Source organism: Mustela putorius, unplaced genomic scaffold (assembly GCF_011764305.1).
Source record: "Mustela putorius furo isolate JIRA1106 unplaced genomic scaffold, ASM1176430v1.1 tig00000196_pilon_pilon_pilon, whole genome shotgun sequence".
In the NCBI taxonomy this organism is placed as follows: Eukaryota; Metazoa; Chordata; class Mammalia; order Carnivora; family Mustelidae; genus Mustela; species Mustela putorius.
This window is the reverse complement of record NW_025421310.1, coordinates 5,140,662-5,160,527: the sequence shown is the minus strand read 5'-3', so window position 1 is coordinate 5,160,527 and position 19,866 is coordinate 5,140,662. Positions and strand designations below refer to the sequence as shown.

The window sequence follows — 19,866 nt, the reverse complement described above, 5'->3', positions numbered from 1 at the left end:
CTCTAGGTTTCCTAGCACCAGGCCCAGGAAGCAAGACCCTATGCGCCTAGCTTCAGCAAATGGCGTCCGCACTGCCCAGACCCTGGACATAAGTGGACCTCCAACCCTCTCTGAGAGACTGGACCATCCAAACACTTTTTTGGGGGGATGCCAAATTGTGGGTCCCTCTGGCTTCTCTCCCAGGACCTTAGCCTCAGGACCTGAACATCAGGAATCCAGCCCTTCTCCCACCCCAGACCCAGAAATCCACTATAGCAAGCGTCTCTGGAGAGAATAGTGATTTAATAAATTATGGGATAGAAGAGAAAATATGTACAAGCAGTGGGGTGCAGGGAAATCTCAGATACTAGGAGCCTGATTTGGTTTCTGGAATAAAACATGGGTCGATCCTGCCTGCCCTTGCTCCTGGGGTCACTAGAATTCCAGACTCTAATTTCTTCCTTCCTCAGAATCCATCTTCTTTCTCAAAGACCCTGCAGCCTGAGCCCCCAGTCTCCTCCTCCATCAAAGAAGAAGGAAATCCTAGCTCCCATCCGTCCTTCCTCAGAGGAAGTCCAGGATACATGAATACTTGGATAACCAGGATACCTGCTCCCACCTGTCCTTCATCCTCCATGGAAATAGTTTAGGCTGCCAGGCCTCTTCTCCCCCTGCAAGACCCCAGAGTCTGGGACCCCAGCCCTGTGCTGTCCCAGGACTCCAGGAACCTGGGCTGAAGTGGGGGTCCAGACTTCGAGTCTAGCCGGTCTGGCATCTCAGCCCTCTTGAGGCTCAGACATTCTCATACAGCGGGTTCTCATATGCAACCCCATTGTCTGTTGGGACTCGGCTTGACTGCTGGAGAAACCGTAGGATGCAGTGGTGCAGGAAGACATACTGGGCCTGGGGAGGGACACAAGGCAGGGGGGTGAGCCTTGACCTCCTCCCTCCCGAAGCCCCAGGCCTTATGCCCTCAGGAGCCCCATCACCTCAGTCTGCACCATCAGAGGCCGGCTTTCCCTCATCTTCTGCACGTAGCTGAAGGGCCCCACACGTTGATCCCGGTCCAGCTGCCTCAGTAGGATGTCCAGGGCAATGAGGGTACCCGTGCGGCCCACACCAGCACTAGACAGGAACAAGAAGGGGTCAGGTCACAGGGAGGGGAATCTTGGCTGACCAGAGGGATCTGTGTTTGAGCACCCAAGATCGGGGTATTATTCGGCAAGACAGTGTTCTGCGGGGGGTGGATACAGTTTAAGTGGGGGTTATTGAGTAGAGTGAAAAGCCACTGTGAGTGATTAGGCCTGGAGTTCCATACCCTTTACACTTCCCCCAGCCATGAGAAGTTGGAGCTGCCAGCATACCCATTTCAGGGATGGGAAAATGGAGGGGGAGTGACATGAGGTCACTTGTCTGTCCTGGGTCACTTAGACAATAAATCACAGAGCTGAATTTCACACTCAAGAAAAGGAACTCCCAAGCTGATTATTAAAAAAACAAACAAACCAACAACAACAACAAAAAGAAAACAATTCAGTGGCATTTAGGACATTCACAATGCTGTGGGACTGCCAGATCTAATTAGTTCCTAGACACTTCCATCTCCCCAGAAGGAGACCCTGTGCCCATTGAGCAGTCGCTCCCCCAGCTCCCCTGTCCCCAGCCCCTGGTAAGCATTGAGTTGTCTTCTGGCTCTGGAGAGGTTCCCATCCTGGACATCTTCTGCAAGTGGGATCAGATGACGTGGGACCTTCTGTGTCTGGCTTCTCTCACTCACCATCAGGTTTTCAAGATTCCTCCACAACCTCGAATGAATCAGTACTTCATTCCTTTTTATGGTTCAAGTTAATCCCTGTGACCAGTCTGTACCAGTCCCCTCTGTACCTCAGGGGAGGGAGGGCTGACCCCCTGTTGGGGACACCTCCAAGGGGTGCTCTCCAGGGACAGAGCAGGTGTTGGGACACACTTCAGCACAGAGTTTAAGAGTGCCAGCCCAGGCATCAGTTCGGCCACTTCCAACTGGCCTTGAACCCAAGACTTCAGCTGTCTGACTGGGCTTCCCCAGCTTTGCAGCGGGGAGGAACCCCTTTTGGTCATGAGGTTGCCCTGCAGACCAGGGAGAGCGAGGCTGTCCCTGCAGCCAGAGTCCCATTTCAGAGGCTGTCTGCCCCTCTGGAGCATGCTCCTTGATCCCCCCCAGAACCTCATCTCAGAGGCATCAAGCTCAGTATCAGGAGAATGGCGACAGGTGAGGTCCTGGACAGCGTTGGAGGTGTTCCAAATGCTTCTCAAAACCGCTGGGTGCTCACCCCTCCTGCTCTTCACCCCTCCCTCCCTTGTCCCCACCACTGTGTTCCCTTCCTTGACCTTTCTGCCTGGCTTTCCAGTCCTGTCCCCCCAACCTCCTGTCCCTCTACCTCACTGCCCCTTTGCTTCTGCCTCTGTGTCCTCCATCCTTGCCTCCTCTCTCCCATCTGCAGAGATGCCCGAGGACCCACTGACCCATGTTCCTGACTCCCCTCACATGAGGAGGTCCTCACCTGCAGTGCACAATGGGGGGGCCTCCCTCCGTGGTCTGGTCCAGCCACTGCCGCAGCACCTTCCGGAAGGCCAGCATGGGGTCTGTGGAGTGGGGGACGCCATGGTCTGGCCAAGTCATGTAATGGAACTGTCGCACAGGCAGCGTTTTCTGCTCTTGCATCTAGAGTGAGGGTGGGTTGGGGAGGGAGAGAGTTGGGGGGGGCGTCTGTGGGCACACTGTGGTCCCCTGGGAGAGTGACAGAGGGCTTGGCTTCGGGAGGCGCTCAGAGGCACAGAACAGGTGTGAGGGGAGGAATGGACCGTCAGGATGGGGCTCGCCAGTTACCACAGACTCACGTGCTGGAGCGTCAGGTCTCGGACTGTCCAGTCCTCCAGCACCTCCTCACCCTCCAGTGTCACTTGGAGGTGCCCATGTGTGCAAGGCTTGGCGTCAAGAGGCCAGTAATGTTCACACTTCACCTGGGGGCAAACTGGGAGGTCAGAGAATAGGAGGCCCCAGACACCCATCCGCTGCCCGTCTACACTGGGGCACTTGCATTCGGTGCCTAATGAGGAGGTAAGACCCCAGCACAGCTGGGGTCCATTAATCCCAGCCAGGGGGACCCCTCCCTTCTCCAGGTCAGTGGGTTATATGAACCAAGGGATGTGCTGGGGCAACCAGAAGAGGCTGCCATCGTATGGCAGGGACTCAGCGAGGTCTGGGTCAGGGTGGATGGTGGGATCTGTGTCTGAGCCAGCGGGGTGGGTTGGAGCTCAGGGCTCTCACTTGGCCAGATTCCACACAGTTGGTCAGCATGACGAGGGTGCGGCTCTGCTGCTCCCACACCAGGCGCCAGAAGTCACCCACCGTCTGGGGCAGGGGGCCCTGCGTTGCGATGAACTCCTGGGGGTTCTCGAGACCCTGGTAGAGGGAAACAGGCTCCAGTCCCTCCCATCTCGGCGTCACCCAGGCCCAGCACCCTCTTGGCTCCGGACCACCACCTTACAGGCATGAAGCTGGCGTTGATGTAGTCAGAGCCTGGTTCCTCCTGGATGGCTTTCAGGGGCACACGGGACCAGTCATCTGGGGGGAGAGGCCAAGGTTAGTGAAGCAGAGAGGAGCATGTGGGGGGAGAGACCCAGGGACAGAAGTCATGCAGACGGCAGACAGGCACTGGGAACTCTAAGAGGGACCGGGTGCCCACTTCTCAGGGGCAGGAGCTTGGTGTCCCCTAGGGGATAAGGGGTGGGGGACTGGTGTTGACAAAGTCATGAAATCAGCAGAGGCCGAAGACTCACAGGGGAGCACGTTTCTGTAACGGTTCTTGGCGCTGTTTTCAGGAGCCAGGGCCACTGTTTGAGACTGGCTGTAGGTCTCCAGAGCCAATTGCTGGAGGCAGAGGCAGAGGGGAGGTGAGCGTACATCGGAATCTCTCCACCTTCCCCTGCAGGTACCCCATTCAGCACCACCCCACTCACCCCCACGCCCTGGAATTCTCTAGCACCCACAAAAATAAAGCACCACCCCACTCACCCCACACCCTGGAATTCTCTAGCACCCACAAAAATAAAACATGCATACCCCCATCCCCTCAGAGCACTTGGGAGGATTTGGGGAATAGTGGGGGCTGGAGAGGTAGGAGAGAGAAAGGGGAAAACCCTTTCAGAGGAAAACAAAGGTGCTCCTCCAGGACTGACCTGAGGGCCCATCACAGTGTAAGATTTCGAGGATGCAAAAACAGAAGCTCTTGTTTGCATCAGCGAACAAAACAGGTGCCCTACTTTAGTTTCAGCCCAAAGGGTGTGAGGAGGTCTGAGCTCCGGGGGAGGCGGGGGACACTGGGGCTTCCCGCCCACCTGGTACTCCTCCTCAAAGCCAAAATTGCTGTCCTTCTCATTTTTCCTGACATGGTCAGCAAAGTCTTCCGCCAGGATGTCCTCTGAGAAGCTGTGGGAAAGGGGCAGAATTTAAGCTCCTCCAGTTCTGTGATCTTGGAAAGAGAGAGAAGCCCCCCTCTTTTTTTTTTTCCTCGTTATTATGTTTCTTTCTTTCTTTCTTAATTTGATAGAGAGAGGGAACACAGCAGGGGGAATGGGAAAGGGAGAAGCAGGCTTCCCACTGAGCAGGGAGCCTGATGCGGGGCTCGATCCCAGGACCCTGGGATCATGAACTGAGCTGAAGGCAGACGCTTAACCACTGAGCCACCCGGGTGTCCCTTGTTGTGTGTTTCTTAGAATCCCCAGGACCTGTTCATCTTATCATCTTATAACCGGAAGTTTGCACCTTCCGATCCCTCTCACCCACCTCGCCAGCCCCCCTTCCTCTGCCTCTGGCCATTACCCTCTGGTCTCAGTTTCTATGAACTCAGTTTTGTTTTTTTAAACTTCAAATACGAGTGATGTCATGCAGAATTTCTCTTCCTCTGTCTGACTTATCTCACTTAGTGTCATGTCCTCAGGATCTGCTCCTCATGTTACCAATGTCAGGATTTCCTTCCTTTTTAGGGCTGTATCATACTCCGTTGCATTACACCACATTTTCCGTATACACTCACCCATGAGTGGCCGCTCAGGGTCTCCGAATCTTGCCAGCACACATAAGGCTGCAGGGAATGTGGGGACCCACATACCTCATCAAGAGAGTGGTCCCGGGGCACCTGGGTGGCTCAGTGGGTTAAAGCCTCTCCCTTCAGCCCAGGTCATGATCTCAGGGTCCTGGGGTTGAGCACTGCATCGGGCTCTCTGCTCAGTGGGGAGCCTGCTTCCCCCCCTTCTCTCTCCACCTGCCTCTCTGCCTACTTGTGATCTCTGTCTGTCAACTAAGTAGGTGAAATCTTTAAAAAAAAAAGAGAGAGAGAGAGAGAGAGAGAGAGAACAGTCCCGTTTCCTGCACACGGATACTCAGAAGGGGACGTACTGGGTCAAAACGGTGTGTTTGATTTACAGTCCCACTCCCAAGCAGGAAGTGGGGTCTTGAAAGGACAAGTGTGCCCCCAGGTTCATACCAACATTATTCAAAGAATAAAGGCAGAAGCAGCCCGGAGTCCACTATCTTTCATTCCCCGCTCACTCACTCAACACTGCGTTCATCGGCAAAACACGGATGGACAAAACGGCGTCTGTGCACTGGAATATTGTCTTGTCTTAAAAAGGAAGGACATTCTGGGGGTCCCTGGGAGGCTCAGTTGGTTAAGTGTCTTCCCTGGGCTCGGGTCATGATCCCGGGGTCCTGGGATTGGCATTGGGCTCCCTGTTCAGTGGGGAACCTGCTTCTCCTCCTTCTGCAGTTTTCCCTGCTTGTGCTCTCTCACTCTCTTTCTCAAATTAATAAATAAAATCTTTCAAAAAGAAAGGTTATTCCGACTGAGGCTACACCATGATGAGTCTGGAGAACATGATGCTGAGTGAGATAAGCCGGCCACAGAAGGACAAATACTGATGAGTCACTTCAATGAGGTCCCTAGAGCTGTCGGATTCATAGACAGAAGGCGGACGGTGCAGCCAGGCGCTGGGGCAGGGGAGGAGGGAGGGCATTTCATGGGGGCAGAGTTTCAGTTCTACAAGACGGAATGTTCCGTGGACGGACAGGGGTGATGTTTATACCACAGCGTAAACGTCCTTACAGCCACGGAACTGGACACCCAGAGACAGGTACGACGGCAAATTCTATGTTATGTGTAACTGACCACAATTAAAGTCATTTTTAATTATAAAAAGGAAAAACGTGCTTTTTCTCCCATTTCGGGCCACTCTGCGTCTCCCGGGTTCCAATTCGTTCCAACCTCTCCAGCATCAGTCCCTCCTCCTCGTCTGCATTTCTGCCTCTTTCCCTTTAGCTAGTAAACGCTAGTAATCTCTCGTCTATATGAACAAAAAGGCTTTTGACTCATGGGGCCCCAGCTGCAGCCCCCTCCTGCTCCTCTCCCTGCAGGACAGCTTTAGAAACCCTGTCTCGACCCAGTTTGGAGACCCTGGCTGGGGGCCAGTGTGTCCCATGTCTTGAGCTGTGGTTAAACCCACACACACACCACCTCCTCCATGGGGTCTCACGCTCTGGGCCACTAAGCACCTGCCCTCGGCCCCCAGGGGCAGCCCCTGTGCCCCAGAGCTCAGCGAAGTGATTCCCTCCGAGCCTGTCAGCCTGCTGTTGCCCACTCCTTCCCACAGAAACCATGATCGAGGCTCTTGCCCGCCTTACCCCCAGCTCCCCTCTTTCCTGGTTGAGCTGGGTGCTTCCCTGTGTAGCCCTGAGGGCTATCCTGTGCCCCCCTCTCTTGGGATCTGGGAGTCTCATAGCCTGTGTTTTCAGTGGTGGTCATCTCTCCACCCTTTGGCTTTATTGCACCTAAACAGCAACAAAACGTGTTCAGACAGCTCTGCTGGTTGAACTTTCCCAAGGCCTTCTCCAAGGGTCTGCAGCATTGCTCCATGGGGGAAGGACATCTTCTCCCAGAGTCCCGCAATCTCATTTGCCTCCTGCTCTCTAATTCCAAAGGCCACCTCTCAGGCGGTCCTTGGGGAGACTGCTCAGCAGCGTGTAGCCCCGCCCACCACTCCTCCCTTCCTCTTGGACCCCCTCCCCTGCTGCCACCACCCCCAGGCCCCTGGCCGCTGCATCTCCCTCTCCTCCATGGGCCCCTCTTCCTGCATCCACGAGACAAAATGGATGGCCCTGAGGGTCCATCTCCAAGCCCATCTTCTCACTGCACACTCACCAAACTCTTACAGGACTTGGCCCGCTCCCAAGGCTTCCCTTTTGAGCTCTACACTTCTGATTCCAAAATCCTACACTAGTTCCTCCTGCCGCTCTCCTGAGCTTCCTATCGGTGTGCTCCCCGGCCCCCGCCTCCTGAAACCTGCACCTGACGCCCGGGAGGGTTATCACGAGGACATCAGGACACAGATACGGAAGTTGCAACGTGCTCAAAGTAGAGAGAGGGCCAGGCTTGTGACCCAGTGACTGCCTAGACTCATGACTTGTCATCGATGCTGTAGAGGGAGGTGGGGAGAAGTCAGCTTTACCAGGGGTGGGACGCAAGCCAGAACAGCTTCTACAGCAAGGGACGCACTGGACATCACCTTTCCCCACACCCCATGCATCTGCCTCTTACGCCCCTGCCTCAGTTCACACTTCCTTTTTCGTCCAGCCCGTCTCGGCTGGTCTCCCAGCTTCGCGTCTCTCCTCTGTCAGTCCCTAGGGATCATTCTAACACAGAGTCGACTCAGAGTGATGAAAACACTTGCACAAAGCTTCTCTTGAACTGTCTGTCCAGCCGCCCCATCAGAGGCATCTCTGCGTGGAGGTCGCCCAAACAGCTCAAACTTGAACGTGTCCATAGCTGAGCTGCTGATACTCTCCCCTGAACCTGCCCCTAGAGTCACTCCCTCTTAAGCAAAGGCGACTCCCATCTTCCTGCGGCCCAGGCTGAATTCGCTGGGCTCACCCTCGAGCCCTCTCTGGCTCCCACACCACACGCCCATTCTTGAGCCAGACCTGCTATTCAAACACTCAGACCATATCTCGAATATGACTACCTCTGACCATTTCCTGGTCCAAGACAATCGTCTCTTGTTTGGGTTATTACATACCACTTCCTCTGTCTCTTGACTCTCGCCTTTGCTTATAAATAGGTTAGATTGGGTCACTGAGTCTATTCAAAGTCCTCCAAAAACTCCTATCTCAGAGTAAAATCAAACTCCTCACTTGTATCTGAAAGGCCCTAGCTGATCTGGTCCCACCTGATACCCCTCTGACCTCATGTCCTACGCTACCCTCTTCACCACCTTCCTCAGTCTCAGGACTGACCAACATTCTCGAAACACTGCCAGTAGGCCCCTGCCAAGGGGCCTTTGCCCTTCCTGGTCCCGCTGCCTGGAATGCCCTTTCCCAAGACATGCACGTGAGTCTGTGCACAAATGACTTCCTCTTAGTCATCTTCTTAGTCCAGCTTTTCCTCGACACCCATCTACAATCTTCTCTAACTTCAACACCCGATCTAAAATATTCTTCTACCCTTTCTATCCCCACCTCTTGCTCTATTCTCTATTGTGAGAGTCACAACCACTAGGATCTTGTTAATTAAGGACTTCTCGTGCTCAAATGCAAGCTCCATGAGGGCAGGAATCTTTCTTTAATTCACTGTGCCCTCAGCCCCTAGAAGAGCGCCTACACGTAAGAGGTGTTCAGCGAGTGTGTTGTTGGATACATGAGATCCCAGAGCTGGAACCGGGACCGCCTCCAAAGCCTTCGGCCCGGGGTATGGGAAGCATGAAGGCTTGTGATCCTTGGCGCAGAGGGCACTGTGTGCGAGGGTTCACTGAGCCCACCCTCTGACCTCTCCGGTGACCAGCAAACACCCCTTGATTTGACCTGACAGTGATCCTTCCAGATGTTCCCCAGCACCTTCTGCTTACCTGAAGACCAGACCCCTGGGTGCTGGTTCCCTCTGGCTCTTCTCGTGCCTGGAAAAAAGACATTGCAGTGGGAGGCCCAGGGTGTCAGACCAGAATCAGGGGCCCTTATACTCCCCCTGGGCCCCGCCCCTTCAGGTGGTCAGTGAGCCCCATGCAGAATCCTACCTCTTCTTCAGGAAGAAAATCAGCAGACCCACGGGGATGAGAAACAGGGTGACACCAACAATGGCTCCCACAATGGCCCCTGGGGGAGGGGGCGTGGGGACCTGTTAGAGTCGACCTCATCTACTAGCACCCTGTCTCTCCTGCCTCCATCCTGGCCCGGACTGTGACCAGTGGGCCTGCAGGGCAGATGCGAGGACAGCAAGGCAGAGGGAGAAAGCCTCTGGATAGAGCCCCACCTCCCACCCAGCCTTCTCCTGGAGCCTGTCCAAAGACATCATTTGCTTGGGCAGCCTGGTTGCCGGAGTAACTCAGCCCCACCTCGGCCTACTCTAATCGTCCTCAGCGAGGGCGCTTTGCCCCCAGAGAGCACATCACCAATGTCTGGAGACACTGAGGCTTGTCACGACTGGAGTGGTGGTGCACTAGCATCCAGCAGGGGGAGGCTGGGGTACTGCTCGAAATCCTATAATGCACAGGACAAAGAATGATCCGTCCCCAAAAGCCAATAGTGCCAAGGTCGGGAAGCCACTGTCCAGCATTGATTGCATTCCAGGTTTTCCCCAGCATGGAGGCTTGTCTTCTCCAAGGTTCTGTTTGCTAGCAGAAGGGCTCGCCCACGATGGTGGGGCCGACGGTCTGGGTCCAGGACTCTCACGGGCACAGATCTCCTGGGAGCTGTCCTTGCACACCTGGTCTTGGCACAGACTCCAGCCCGCAGCCTGCCTCCATCAGCCTCGGGGGCCCTAGACTGCAGCTTCCCAATAGTCTCCGTGACTAGGACCTGTCAACAGGCCTGGTAGGTTCTGACACAGCCTGGTGGGGAGGCCATTCCCCTCATGGACCTGGTCCCCCACAGACCTTGCTTGCTAAGCAAGAGACCCTCCCCAGCAGTAGGGCCCAGAGAAGCCCAGGAGTGACTAGCATCTACTTAGCCTTGCCCTGACCTGCCATCTCTCCCCAGATCACAGACCCAATCTTATAAGAGGTCCTGATTCACAGGAAGAGACTGAGAGAGCACAGCGAAGCCTAGCGCCACGGTCAAAGGTAAACCATCAGAGATTTTCGGAATAAGAGGTTCAGACTTCCCCAAAATACCCCAGTGATGAGCAAAAAATGGTGTAACCACCTTGAAAAAAATATTGGCGGTGCTCCAAAGGATAAACACAGAGTCGCCCATCTGATCCCATGATGGGTCCTCTGGGTATATACCCAAGAGAAGTAAAGACATGCATCTGCACAGAATCACATACATGAATGTTCATAGAAGACTTACTCGTAACAGCCAAAATGTGGAAACCACCCAACGGCTCCATCCCCAGACAAATAGATAAACAAAATGTGGTCTCTCGATACAATGGAATATTACTGGGCGAAAAGAAGGGAACATATCACCAACACGTGCTACAACATGGATGGACCTTAGAAACGTTCTTCCAGGTGAGAAAAGCCAGCCACGGAAGACCACATATTGCTTGACTGTGTTTTTAGGAACTATCTTCAACTAGGAAATCTTCAGAGACAAAAGGTGAATTTGAGATTCCCTAGGCTAGGTTGCAGGGAAAATGGGGAAATCAAGGGATGATGGCTTAAGGGGGTGACCTTTCTTGGGTGAGTAAGGAAAATGTTACATGTGAAGGAAATGGGGTGGCACAGTCGCACGGACGTTCTGGAACCCTGAGCTGTGTACTTTAAGTGGGTACATTGGATGATATGTGAATTATGTCACAACAAAGCTGTTTGAAAGAAGGCAGAGGGCGCCTGGGTGGCTCAGTGGGTTAAGCTGCTGCCTTCGGCTCGGGTCATGATCTTGGGGTCCTGGGATCGAGTCCTGCATGGGGCTCTCTGCTCAGCAGGGAGCCTGCTTCCCTCTATCTCTCTCTCTCTGCCTGCCTCTCCATCTACTTGTGATCTCTCTTTGCCAAATGAATAAAATATTTTAAAAAAAATAAAGAAAGAAAGAAGGCAGAAAGCAAAGCAAACAGAAAAACACACAGGACCCCTTAGGCAACGGAAACTGCTTCCAGCAGAGCCTAACCGGGTCCCTGTAGCTCCCATCCCCATGGGGCTCTGCTTACCTGAGTTCTCGGTGCGACAGGTCACAGAGGCAGACGGGGCCCTCATTCCATCCCAGATGGTCGTGATAATGGCTGGGTAGGACTGGGCCGGCCAGAGACCCCACACAGACACCCTCTTCTCACAGGACAACCTGTTCTGAGAGTCCTGCTGTCCACCCACCTGCAACTCAAAGGCCTCATAGCCTCCTCGGGGGCAGGACCAGTTCAAGACGACCCCGTGGCCCCCAGAGATGCTGATGCAGGAGGTGATGGTGACCGGGCTTGGGGCTGGGAGGAGAGGACAGGAGAAGTCAGTAGGAGCCATATGGGGGGGCTTTCCACCACCCCCCACTTCCCACGTATGGTGCCAATTCTCTGAGAACTAGCCCATCCTTTCCTTCCCAGAACCAAAATCCCTCTTCATGTCTCATAGTCTGTCCTCCCCAAAGGGACACACAACAGACCCTTCAAACTACAACTCCCATGAGCCCTGTATGCTCTGTATCACTTCAGCTTATGAAGCTATGACCCCATGACCTCATGGGATTTGGAGTCCACTCACCGCCCACTGCCCCCAGGTCTGACTGAGGTCCCTACCGGGTAGAAGGGGCCCCAACTCACCTGTGGATTCAAGGAGGCCCTGTGCAGAACTGGCCACGTTGCTCCTCTCTGCCCACACGCTGAAGTTGTACAGAGTCCCGGGTTCTAGGGCCTGAACCTCATAGTAGGTATGATTCGTCTCTCGTGTCTGGTTGGCCTGATGTCCTCGGGGGTCGTGGTCTCCTTGGGGATGTTCCCCAGCAGCCCACTGGACCCAGTATGTGTATGCCTGAGAGTGGGGGTCTGTGGGGGACTTCCATCGCAGGGTGATAGAGCTATTGGTCTGAGCTTCCTTGTGCAGATCCATGACCCTGTTGGGAGCTGACACATGGCCACAGAAGCTCAAGGGGCTGTATGGTCAAGGACCCTCCATCCCGAGCCTGCTCACATCCCCTGATTGCTCAGTCATCAGATGAGTCCACTTCCTAGAAAGTGTGAACCACAGAAAAGAGGCCAGGCGGGGACCAAGATCCCCCAGGGCCTCTCTGCCCTGTGTCTACAACCCTGGGTCCCACCCATCACCTTTCTCAACACTGTCTTCCCAAGGAGCAGCTTGAGGCAGGGTCCTTCCTTACTTCTGGACACTCCTTTCTAGACAGAGCAGAGCTGTTGATCTCAGTCTTCTTAGCCCAAATGGCCGAAGACTAAAAGTTGCAGGTTCCATCCACCCACAGTGAACCTAGCTCTTGGGATAATCCTGGTTCCCATCTCACACTTGGGGCTGGCCATGTATAGGCTGAGAGACGGGTCCCTTTGGGTTCAGCCAATACAGTGGGACAAGTGTGTGCACTTCTCAGTGTACACATGTCCTCTTCTGGCTTTGTTGGTTCCCGAGGGGTGGTGCTGGGTGGTTAGGGACTCTCTTCCTACCCAAAGACAGCCTCATAATTAGAAATCCCTGGCTGCTGAGGACAGACTCCTCCTAGAAGCAGACCTACAAGCTCAAGGTCCAGTGACGCTAGGTGGGGTCGCCAAAGTCTCCCCAGTCCCCTCCTTCCCCCATCTCCACAGTACTGGGTCTGTCTAGACCCAGCTTGCGTCTCACCAGTGGCTTCTGTGAGTGTCCTGATGTCACTGCTGACCCCATTCCTCTCCGCCTGGACAGTGAAGGTGTACAAGCTCCCAGCTTCCAGCTGCTCCAGTGTGATCCTCGTATCCGAAGTGTTAGAGACCCTGGTATCCTGAGTGTTAATGACCATAGTGCCCTCTATGACCCACGAGACCCAGTAGGTGTAGGAAGGATGATCTGGGCCCACGGGAGCTGTCCAGCTCAAGGTGAGGGAGCTGTTGGTCCGGTTCTGTATCCTGAGACTTGTCACTACATTGGGAACTGGCAGAAGGAGCAGAGAGTCAGAGTGCCCAGTCCCTGGTCCACAAGAGCCAGAACACAGCCTCCCTGTGCAGCCAGACTTGTCAAGGAGCCCTTCCTAGACATGGGACCCAGGGAGGGCTGGACACCTGCAGCCCTAAGCTCAGCGGCAACCTCTAGAAAGGCCTGTCCCCAGGAATGGCCACAACTCTCCTGCCAACTCAGGGTTTGGGTCTGGCTCAATGAGGTCACAGAGACGGTGGCTGGACCCCAGAACCAGAGGAGATGCCACCTTGGCCAGTTCTTAACCTCTTATCAAAACAGAGAGTGGGCGCTGATGCTTGTCCTCTGTGGAGCTGCTGAGGCTCTATCCGGAGCAAGGCACTGCGTTCCTTTCAGCCCACGCAGAGATTTTGTATGAGGTCTCAGTTTGGGGTCCCTCCACTGTGAAACTGAAGTCAGCTGAGTGTCGGGTCGCAGTTCTGTCTCCCTCTCCAGTCCACTGGACCCAGTGCGCATCGTCCTGAAGGCCAGGGCCAGAGGCACCTCCCAGATCAGGGTGAGGGAGCTGATGGTCTGAGCCCCACCTTCAAGACTGTGACACATCTGGGGACCAGGAGAAGACTCAAGACGCTGGAGTAGTGTCCACATTCCACACCCCTAATCTCCCACGGCCGGGGACACATGCCTGTGCTCAAGTCTTAGCCCTGGCAGCTAAGTCTTATGGTCTGCATAAGGGATCCTAGACCCTGACTAGTCCCAACTCAGAACCTGGGATGTTCTTTCTTCATCTCCTACTCCACAAGACCAAGGAGACGTGGGCTAGTGTCAGCTCCACTGTCCTGTCAGCTCTCCAAACCGACCTGTCCCCCCACCAAGAACAGGAGCGGTGGCTGCCTCTCACCTGTGCTGACATTGCAAGTCTCCTGGGAGCTGCGGGTTCCATTTAGCTCCACCCACACGGCAAACTGGTACCAGGACCCGGGCTGCAGTCCGTCCACAAGGACGCTGGTGTTGTCCGTGCTTTTGTTCCCAGGTGTGCCGGTACCCTCCCATTGGATCCTGTACAGGTAGTGCTGAGAGGCCGTGCCATCTGGCTCTGTCCAGCCCAGGGTGATGGAGCTGTTGGTCTGAGCTTCCTTGTGCAGATCCATGACCCTGTTGGGAGCTGACACATGGCCACAGAAGCTCAAGGGGCTGTATGGTCAAGGACCCTCCATCCCGAGCCTGCTCACATCCCCTGATTGCTCAGTCATCAGATGAGTCCACTTCCTAGAAAGTGTGAACCACATAAAAGAAGCCAAGCGGGGACCAAGATCCCCCAGGGCCTCTCTGCCCTGAGTCTTCAGCCCTGGGTCCCACCCATCACCTTTCTCAACACTGTCTTCCCAAGGAGCAGCTTGAGGCAGGGTCCTTCCTTACTTCTGGACACTCCTTTCTAGACAGAGCAGAGCTGTTGATCTCAGTCTTCTTAGCCCAAATGGCCGAAGACTAAAAGTTGCAGGTTCCATCCACCCACAGTGAACCTAGCTCTTGGGATAATCCTGGTTCCCATCTCACACTTGGGGCTGGCCATGTATAGGCTGAGAGACGGGTCCCTTTGGGTTCAGCCAATACAGTGGGACAAGTGTGTGCACTTCTCAGTGTGCACTTGTCCTCTTCTGGCTTTGTTGGTTCCCGAGGGGGTGGTGCTGGGTGGTTAGGGACTCTCTTCCTACCCAAAGACAGCCTCATAATTAGAAATCCCTGGCTGCTGAGGACAGACTCCTCCTAGAAGCAGACCTACAAGCTCAAGGTCCAGTGACGCTAGGTGGGGTCGCCAAAGTCTCCCCAGTCCCCTCCTTCCCCCATCTCCACAGTACTGGGTCTGTCTAGACCCAGCCTGAGTCTGATCAGTGGCTTCTGTGAGTGTCCTGATGTCACTGCTGACCCCATTCCTCTCCGCCTGGACAGTGAAGGTGTACAAGCTCCCAGCTTCCAGCTGCTCCAGTGTGATCCTCGTATCCGAAGTGTTAGAGACCCTGGTATCCTGAGTGTTAATGACCATAGTGCCCTCTATGACCCACGAGACCCAGTAGGTGTAGGAAGGATGATCTGGGCCCACGGGAGCTGTCCAGCTCAAGGTGAGGGAGCTGTTGGTCCGGTTCTGTATCCTGAGACTTGTCACTACATTGGGAACTGGCAGAAGGAGCAGAGAGTCAGAGTGCCCAGTCCCTGGTCCACAAGAGCCAGAACACAGCCTCCCTGTGCAGCCAGACTTGTCAAGGAGCCCTTCCTAGACATGGGACCCAGGGAGGGCTGGACACCTGCAGCCCTAAGCTCAGCGGCAACCTCTAGAAAGGCCTGTCCCCAGGAATGGCCACAACTCTCCTGCCAACTCAGGGTTTGGGTCTGGCTCAATGAGGTCACAGAGACGGTGGCTGGACCCCAGAACCAGAGGAGATGCCACCTTGGCCAGTTCTTAACCTCTTATCAAAACAGAGAGTGGGCGCTGATGCTTGTCCTCTGTGGAGCTGCTGAGGCTCTATCCGGAGCAAGGCACTGCGTTCCTTTCAGCCCACGCAGAGATTTTGTATGAGGTCTCAGTTTGGGGTCCCTCCACTGTGAAACTGAAGTCAGCTGAGTGTCAGGTCGCAGTTCTGTCTCCCCTCTCCAGTCCACTGGACCCAGTGCGCATCGTCCTGAAGGCCAGGGCCAGAGGCACCTCCCAGATCAGGGTGAGGGAGCTGATGGTCTGAGCCCCACCTTCAAGACTGTGACACATCTGGGGACCAGGAGAAGACTCAAGACGCTGGAGTAGTGTCCACATTCCACACCCCCCTATCTCCCACGGCCGGGGACACATGCCTGTGCTCAAGTCTTAGCCCTGGCAGCTAAGTCTTATGGTCTGCATAAGGGATCCTAGACCCTGACTAGTCCCAACTCAGAACCTGGGATGTTCTTTCTTCATCTCCTACTCCACAAGACCAAGGAGACGTGGGCTAGTGTCAGCTCCACTGTCCTGTCAGCTCTCCAAACCGACCTGTCCCCCCACCAAGAACAGGAGCGGTGGCTGCCTCTCACCTGTGCTGACATTGCAAGTCTCCTGGGAGCTGCGGGTTCCATTTAGCTCCACCCACACGGCAAACTGGTACCAGGACCCGGGCTGCAGTCCGTCCACAAGGACGCTGGTGTTGTCCGTGCTTTTGTTCCCAGGTGTGCCGGTACCCTCCCATTGGATCCTGTACAGGTAGTGCTGAGAGGCCGTGCCATCTGGCTCTGTCCAGCCCAGGGTGATGGAGCTGTTGGTCTGATCCTTCACGCTCAGGTTTCTGACGGGCTTGGGGACTGAGATTCGGGAAGGAGAGCCCATTGTGAGCCGGGAGCGGCATTGTGCCTCCAGTAGCCCCAGCTCTTGGCCCGAGTCCAGTAATGACCACGTTCATCAACACCGGTCACGAATCACCCTTCCCTCCCTGAGACCACCCCCCCCACCAGAGCTCAGGGGTATTCAGTGCACCCTCCCCTCCGTGTAAGGGATACACTCAGCAGGGGTCACTCACCAGTTGCCCAGGACCCTGTCCAGCTGCACAGAGCCTGGAGAGAACCCAGAGGGAAGAGTCAGATTCAGAGTCTCATCTCCCTGACCCAGGGGAGATTGTAGTGCTGGGAGGGCCCAGTCAGTGACCCTCCCGTGCTCTGTCCCCACCCTGAGCATTTCTGTGCCTGAGGGAGAGGGGGGACACAGGGAGTTGTCTCCATCCCCAGACTCGGCTCTAACAAAGGTCACCCCAATGGCCCTCTGTCTTTTCTGGGTGCGTATGTGTTGGGATCAGAAAGAAGAGTGTGGCAGGGGTGGGACTCGGGGAAGCCAGAAGCTGGAGTCAGCTCTACCCATAAGGTCAGACAGACATATACCTAATGGTTACACTTCCTGAAAAATACCACCTTGGAAGACTCCACACAGGAGAGCAATCAACAGGGTGGGAAACGGAGAGGATACAGAGGTTGGGAGCCAGCAGCCAGACACCTGGTCTGAAGGAGGAGAGGGCTGGGGGCCTAGACTCAGAGTCTGAGGGAGGAGGAGCTGGAGGCCTGGGCTCCTGGGTCTGAGGGAGGAGGGGCTGGGGGTCTGGACTCCTGGGTCTGAGGGAGGAGAGGGCTGGGAGCCTGGACTCCTGGGTCTGAGGGAGGAGGAGCTGGGGGTCTGGGCTCCTGGGTCTGAGGGAGGAGGGGCTGGGGGTCTGGACTCCTGGGTCTGAGGGAGGAGAGGGCTGGGAGCCTGGACTCCTGGGTCTGAGGGAGGAGAGGGCTGGGAGCCTGGACTCCTGGGTCTGAGGGAGGAGGGGCTGGGGGTCTGGACTCCTGGGTCTGAGGGAGGAGGAGCTGGGGGTCTGGATTCCTGGGTCTGAGGGAGGAGAGGGCTGGGAGCCTGGACTCCTGGGTCTGAGGGAGGAGAGGCTGGGGGTCTGGATTCCTGGGTCTGAGGGAGGAGGAGCTGGGGGTCTGGGCTCCTGGGTCTGAGGGAGGAGGGGCTGGGGGTCTGGATTCCTGGGTCTGAGGGAGGAGGAGCTGGGGGTCTGGGCTCCTGGGTCTGAGGGAGGAGGGGCTGGGGGGTCTGGACTCCTGGGTCTGAGGGAGGAGAGGGCTGGGAGCCTGGACTCCTCCTGGTCTGAGGGAGGAGGAGCTGGGGGTCTGGGCTCCTGGGTCTGAGGGAGGAGGGCCTGGGGGTCTGGACTCCTGGGTCTGAGGGAGGAGAGGGCTGGGAGCCTGGACTCCTGGGTCTGAGGGAGGAGGAGCTGGGGGTCTGGGCTCCTGGGTCTGAGGGAGGAGGGCCTGGGGGTCTGGACTCCTGGGTCTGAGGGAGGAGAGGGCTGGGAGCCTGGACTCCTGGGTCTGAGGGAGGAGGAGCTGGGGGTCTGGGCTCCTGGGTCTGAGGGAGGAGGGGCTGGGGGTCTGGACTCCTGGGTCTGAGGGAGGAGAGGGCTGGGAGCCTGGACTCCTGGGTCTGAGGGAGGAGGGGCTGGGGGTCTGGATTCCTGGGTCTGAGGGAGGAGAGGGCTGGGGGTCTGGATTCCTGGGTCTGAGGGAGGAGAGGCTGGGGGTCTGGATTCCTGGGTCTGAGGGAGGAGAGGGCTGGGGGTCTGGATTCCTGGGTCTGAGGGAGGAGGGGCTGGGGGTCTGGACTCCTGGGTCTGAGGGAGGAGGAGCTGGGGGTCTGGACTCCTGGGTCTGAGGGAGGAGAGGGCTGGGGGTCTGGACTCCTGGGTCTGAGGGAAGACGGCACTGGTGGCCGGGACTCCTGGGTCTTTGTGAGCAAACCTGAGTCTTGCCAGAAAGCAGAGTTCCTTCTCACAGTGGATGATCTGTTATGAGAGCTCAGGTGTGTCTGACAACCCACAGGCCTGCTTCCTTCTCCAGGAGACCTTCAGCCACTACTCCCTCAGGGCCTAGCCCCCTGTCCTTGTCTGCAAGCACTCACCAGCAGCACCAGGCTCCCCCAGGCCTCAAGGCTCCCTCTGGTCCTCTTCATGTCTCCTGTCTCTGGTCACTGCCGAAGGACTCAGATGCCCTGGCCCCGACCTTTCACCTGCTGGACTTTAAACGCAAGAATTTCCCCTTTCTGAGCTGCACGATGAGGCCACAGACCAGGGCTGGAAGGGAGGAGGAGGAAGTGGAGGCTCCCAGCCCCGCCCCCAGGCCTCAGCTCTGGTCCTGGGCCTGGATGCCCCTGCTCCCCCGGCCATGGGGTCTCCCCTCCAGCTCCTGCCTTGCCTTACACTTTCCCACAAAAATGGCCTGGATATGGGGCTGTTCCCCACTCCTGTGTGAATGCACAGCACAGGTCCTAGGCGGTCAGATCTGAAGGCAGAGCCAGGAGAGAAACACCCCCCCCTTCTGTGTCTCAAGTGGGGCAGGCTGGGTCTAAACCCATGGGCTGTTGTAGGCTCTGCCGTGGACCCAGGCCTTGTCACCTCTCCCTGCCTCCACACACCCAGCAGCCCTCCCTAAATGAGCCAAGTTCACTCCCGCCTGCCTCCCGGCCTTTGCATATGTGGGCTCCCTGCCAGACACATGTTTTTACCTTCCTCCCCAAGTAAGGACCTCATTCCCACTCCTCCCCTGGGACGCAGTCCAACAGGGACTACACTGGGGTGGATGTCTTTTTAGCCCCGGCAAGACTCTGGGCTATATCTGTCACACACACCAGGCGGTCACTGTTTGCTTATGCACCTTGCCCGTTCGACCTGTGACCTTGAACATGTGGCTTCAATGCACAGTGACTCAAATTCACTACAAAAAAAAAAAAAGGCTATAACCCCTTATAAATATGCTGTGAATAATAGATGAGTTTGTACATACAAAATCTTAGAATGAGGACTTTTAACACGCTTGAATCATTGCCCCGTCCCTCAGACCTCCAGTGTCCGGATGGGCTTCTTGGGGTATTTGGGGGACTTACTTATATGCACACGTGGCTTCCTTCGCTTCACGGGCAATATGAGAGCAAGAACACGAGTCTTGGAATCACACGCCCACCTCTACGTCCCTCCCACTAACTGCCCGTGGGACCTTCCACTCATCTAAATCCTCTGTGTCTCTGTCTTCATGATTTTCAAATGGAATCGGAGACGCTGTCTACAGATGGAGAGCGGCTGACTGCTTCTGCCCTGTTCTGGGGTCACAGGCATTGCTGGGTCTCCTAAATGGTAAAAGCCCACCCTTTCTCCATCCCTGTGACAAATACAACCCACCTCAAGGAGCCGTCGTGAGTTATAGCGAGGGGACACGTACGCATGGGTGACCCACGGCTGAGCCCCAAATCGCCCCAACTGGAGGGCCGTA

At 55.9% G+C, this 19,866-nt stretch overlaps 1 protein-coding gene across 4 annotated transcripts; it reads right to left on the bottom strand.

Annotated features, from left to right (window-relative positions):
• Positions 1 to 265: 265 nt before the first annotated feature.
• LOC101690930 (protein tyrosine phosphatase receptor type H) lies at positions 266 to 18,972 on the bottom strand. 4 transcript variants are annotated; one of them, XM_045076928.1, is made up of 18 exons: positions 18,503 to 18,970; positions 16,584 to 16,617; positions 16,105 to 16,368; positions 14,935 to 15,219; positions 13,946 to 14,209; positions 12,778 to 13,062; positions 11,754 to 12,053; positions 11,154 to 11,420; positions 9,079 to 9,157; positions 8,914 to 8,961; positions 4,357 to 4,447; positions 3,799 to 3,889; positions 3,507 to 3,583; positions 3,287 to 3,421; positions 2,857 to 2,979; positions 2,520 to 2,680; positions 969 to 1,104; positions 266 to 882 (listed from the first exon to the last, which is right to left on the bottom strand). In XM_045076928.1, the coding sequence occupies exons 1-18, from the start codon at positions 18,551 to 18,553 to the stop codon at positions 772 to 774; spliced, it is 2,802 nt and encodes a 933-aa protein (XP_044932863.1). In that variant the 5' UTR covers positions 18,554 to 18,970; the 3' UTR covers positions 266 to 771. The 4 variants fall into 4 exon arrangements, with proteins under 4 accessions (XP_044932863.1, XP_044932865.1, XP_044932866.1 ...); XM_045076930.1 differs by lacking the exon at positions 12,778 to 13,062 and having other exon boundaries at positions 18,503 to 18,972; XM_045076931.1 differs by lacking the exon at positions 14,935 to 15,219 and having other exon boundaries at positions 13,946 to 14,134; positions 16,294 to 16,368; positions 18,503 to 18,969.
• Between the last annotated feature and the right edge of the window lie 894 nt (positions 18,973 to 19,866).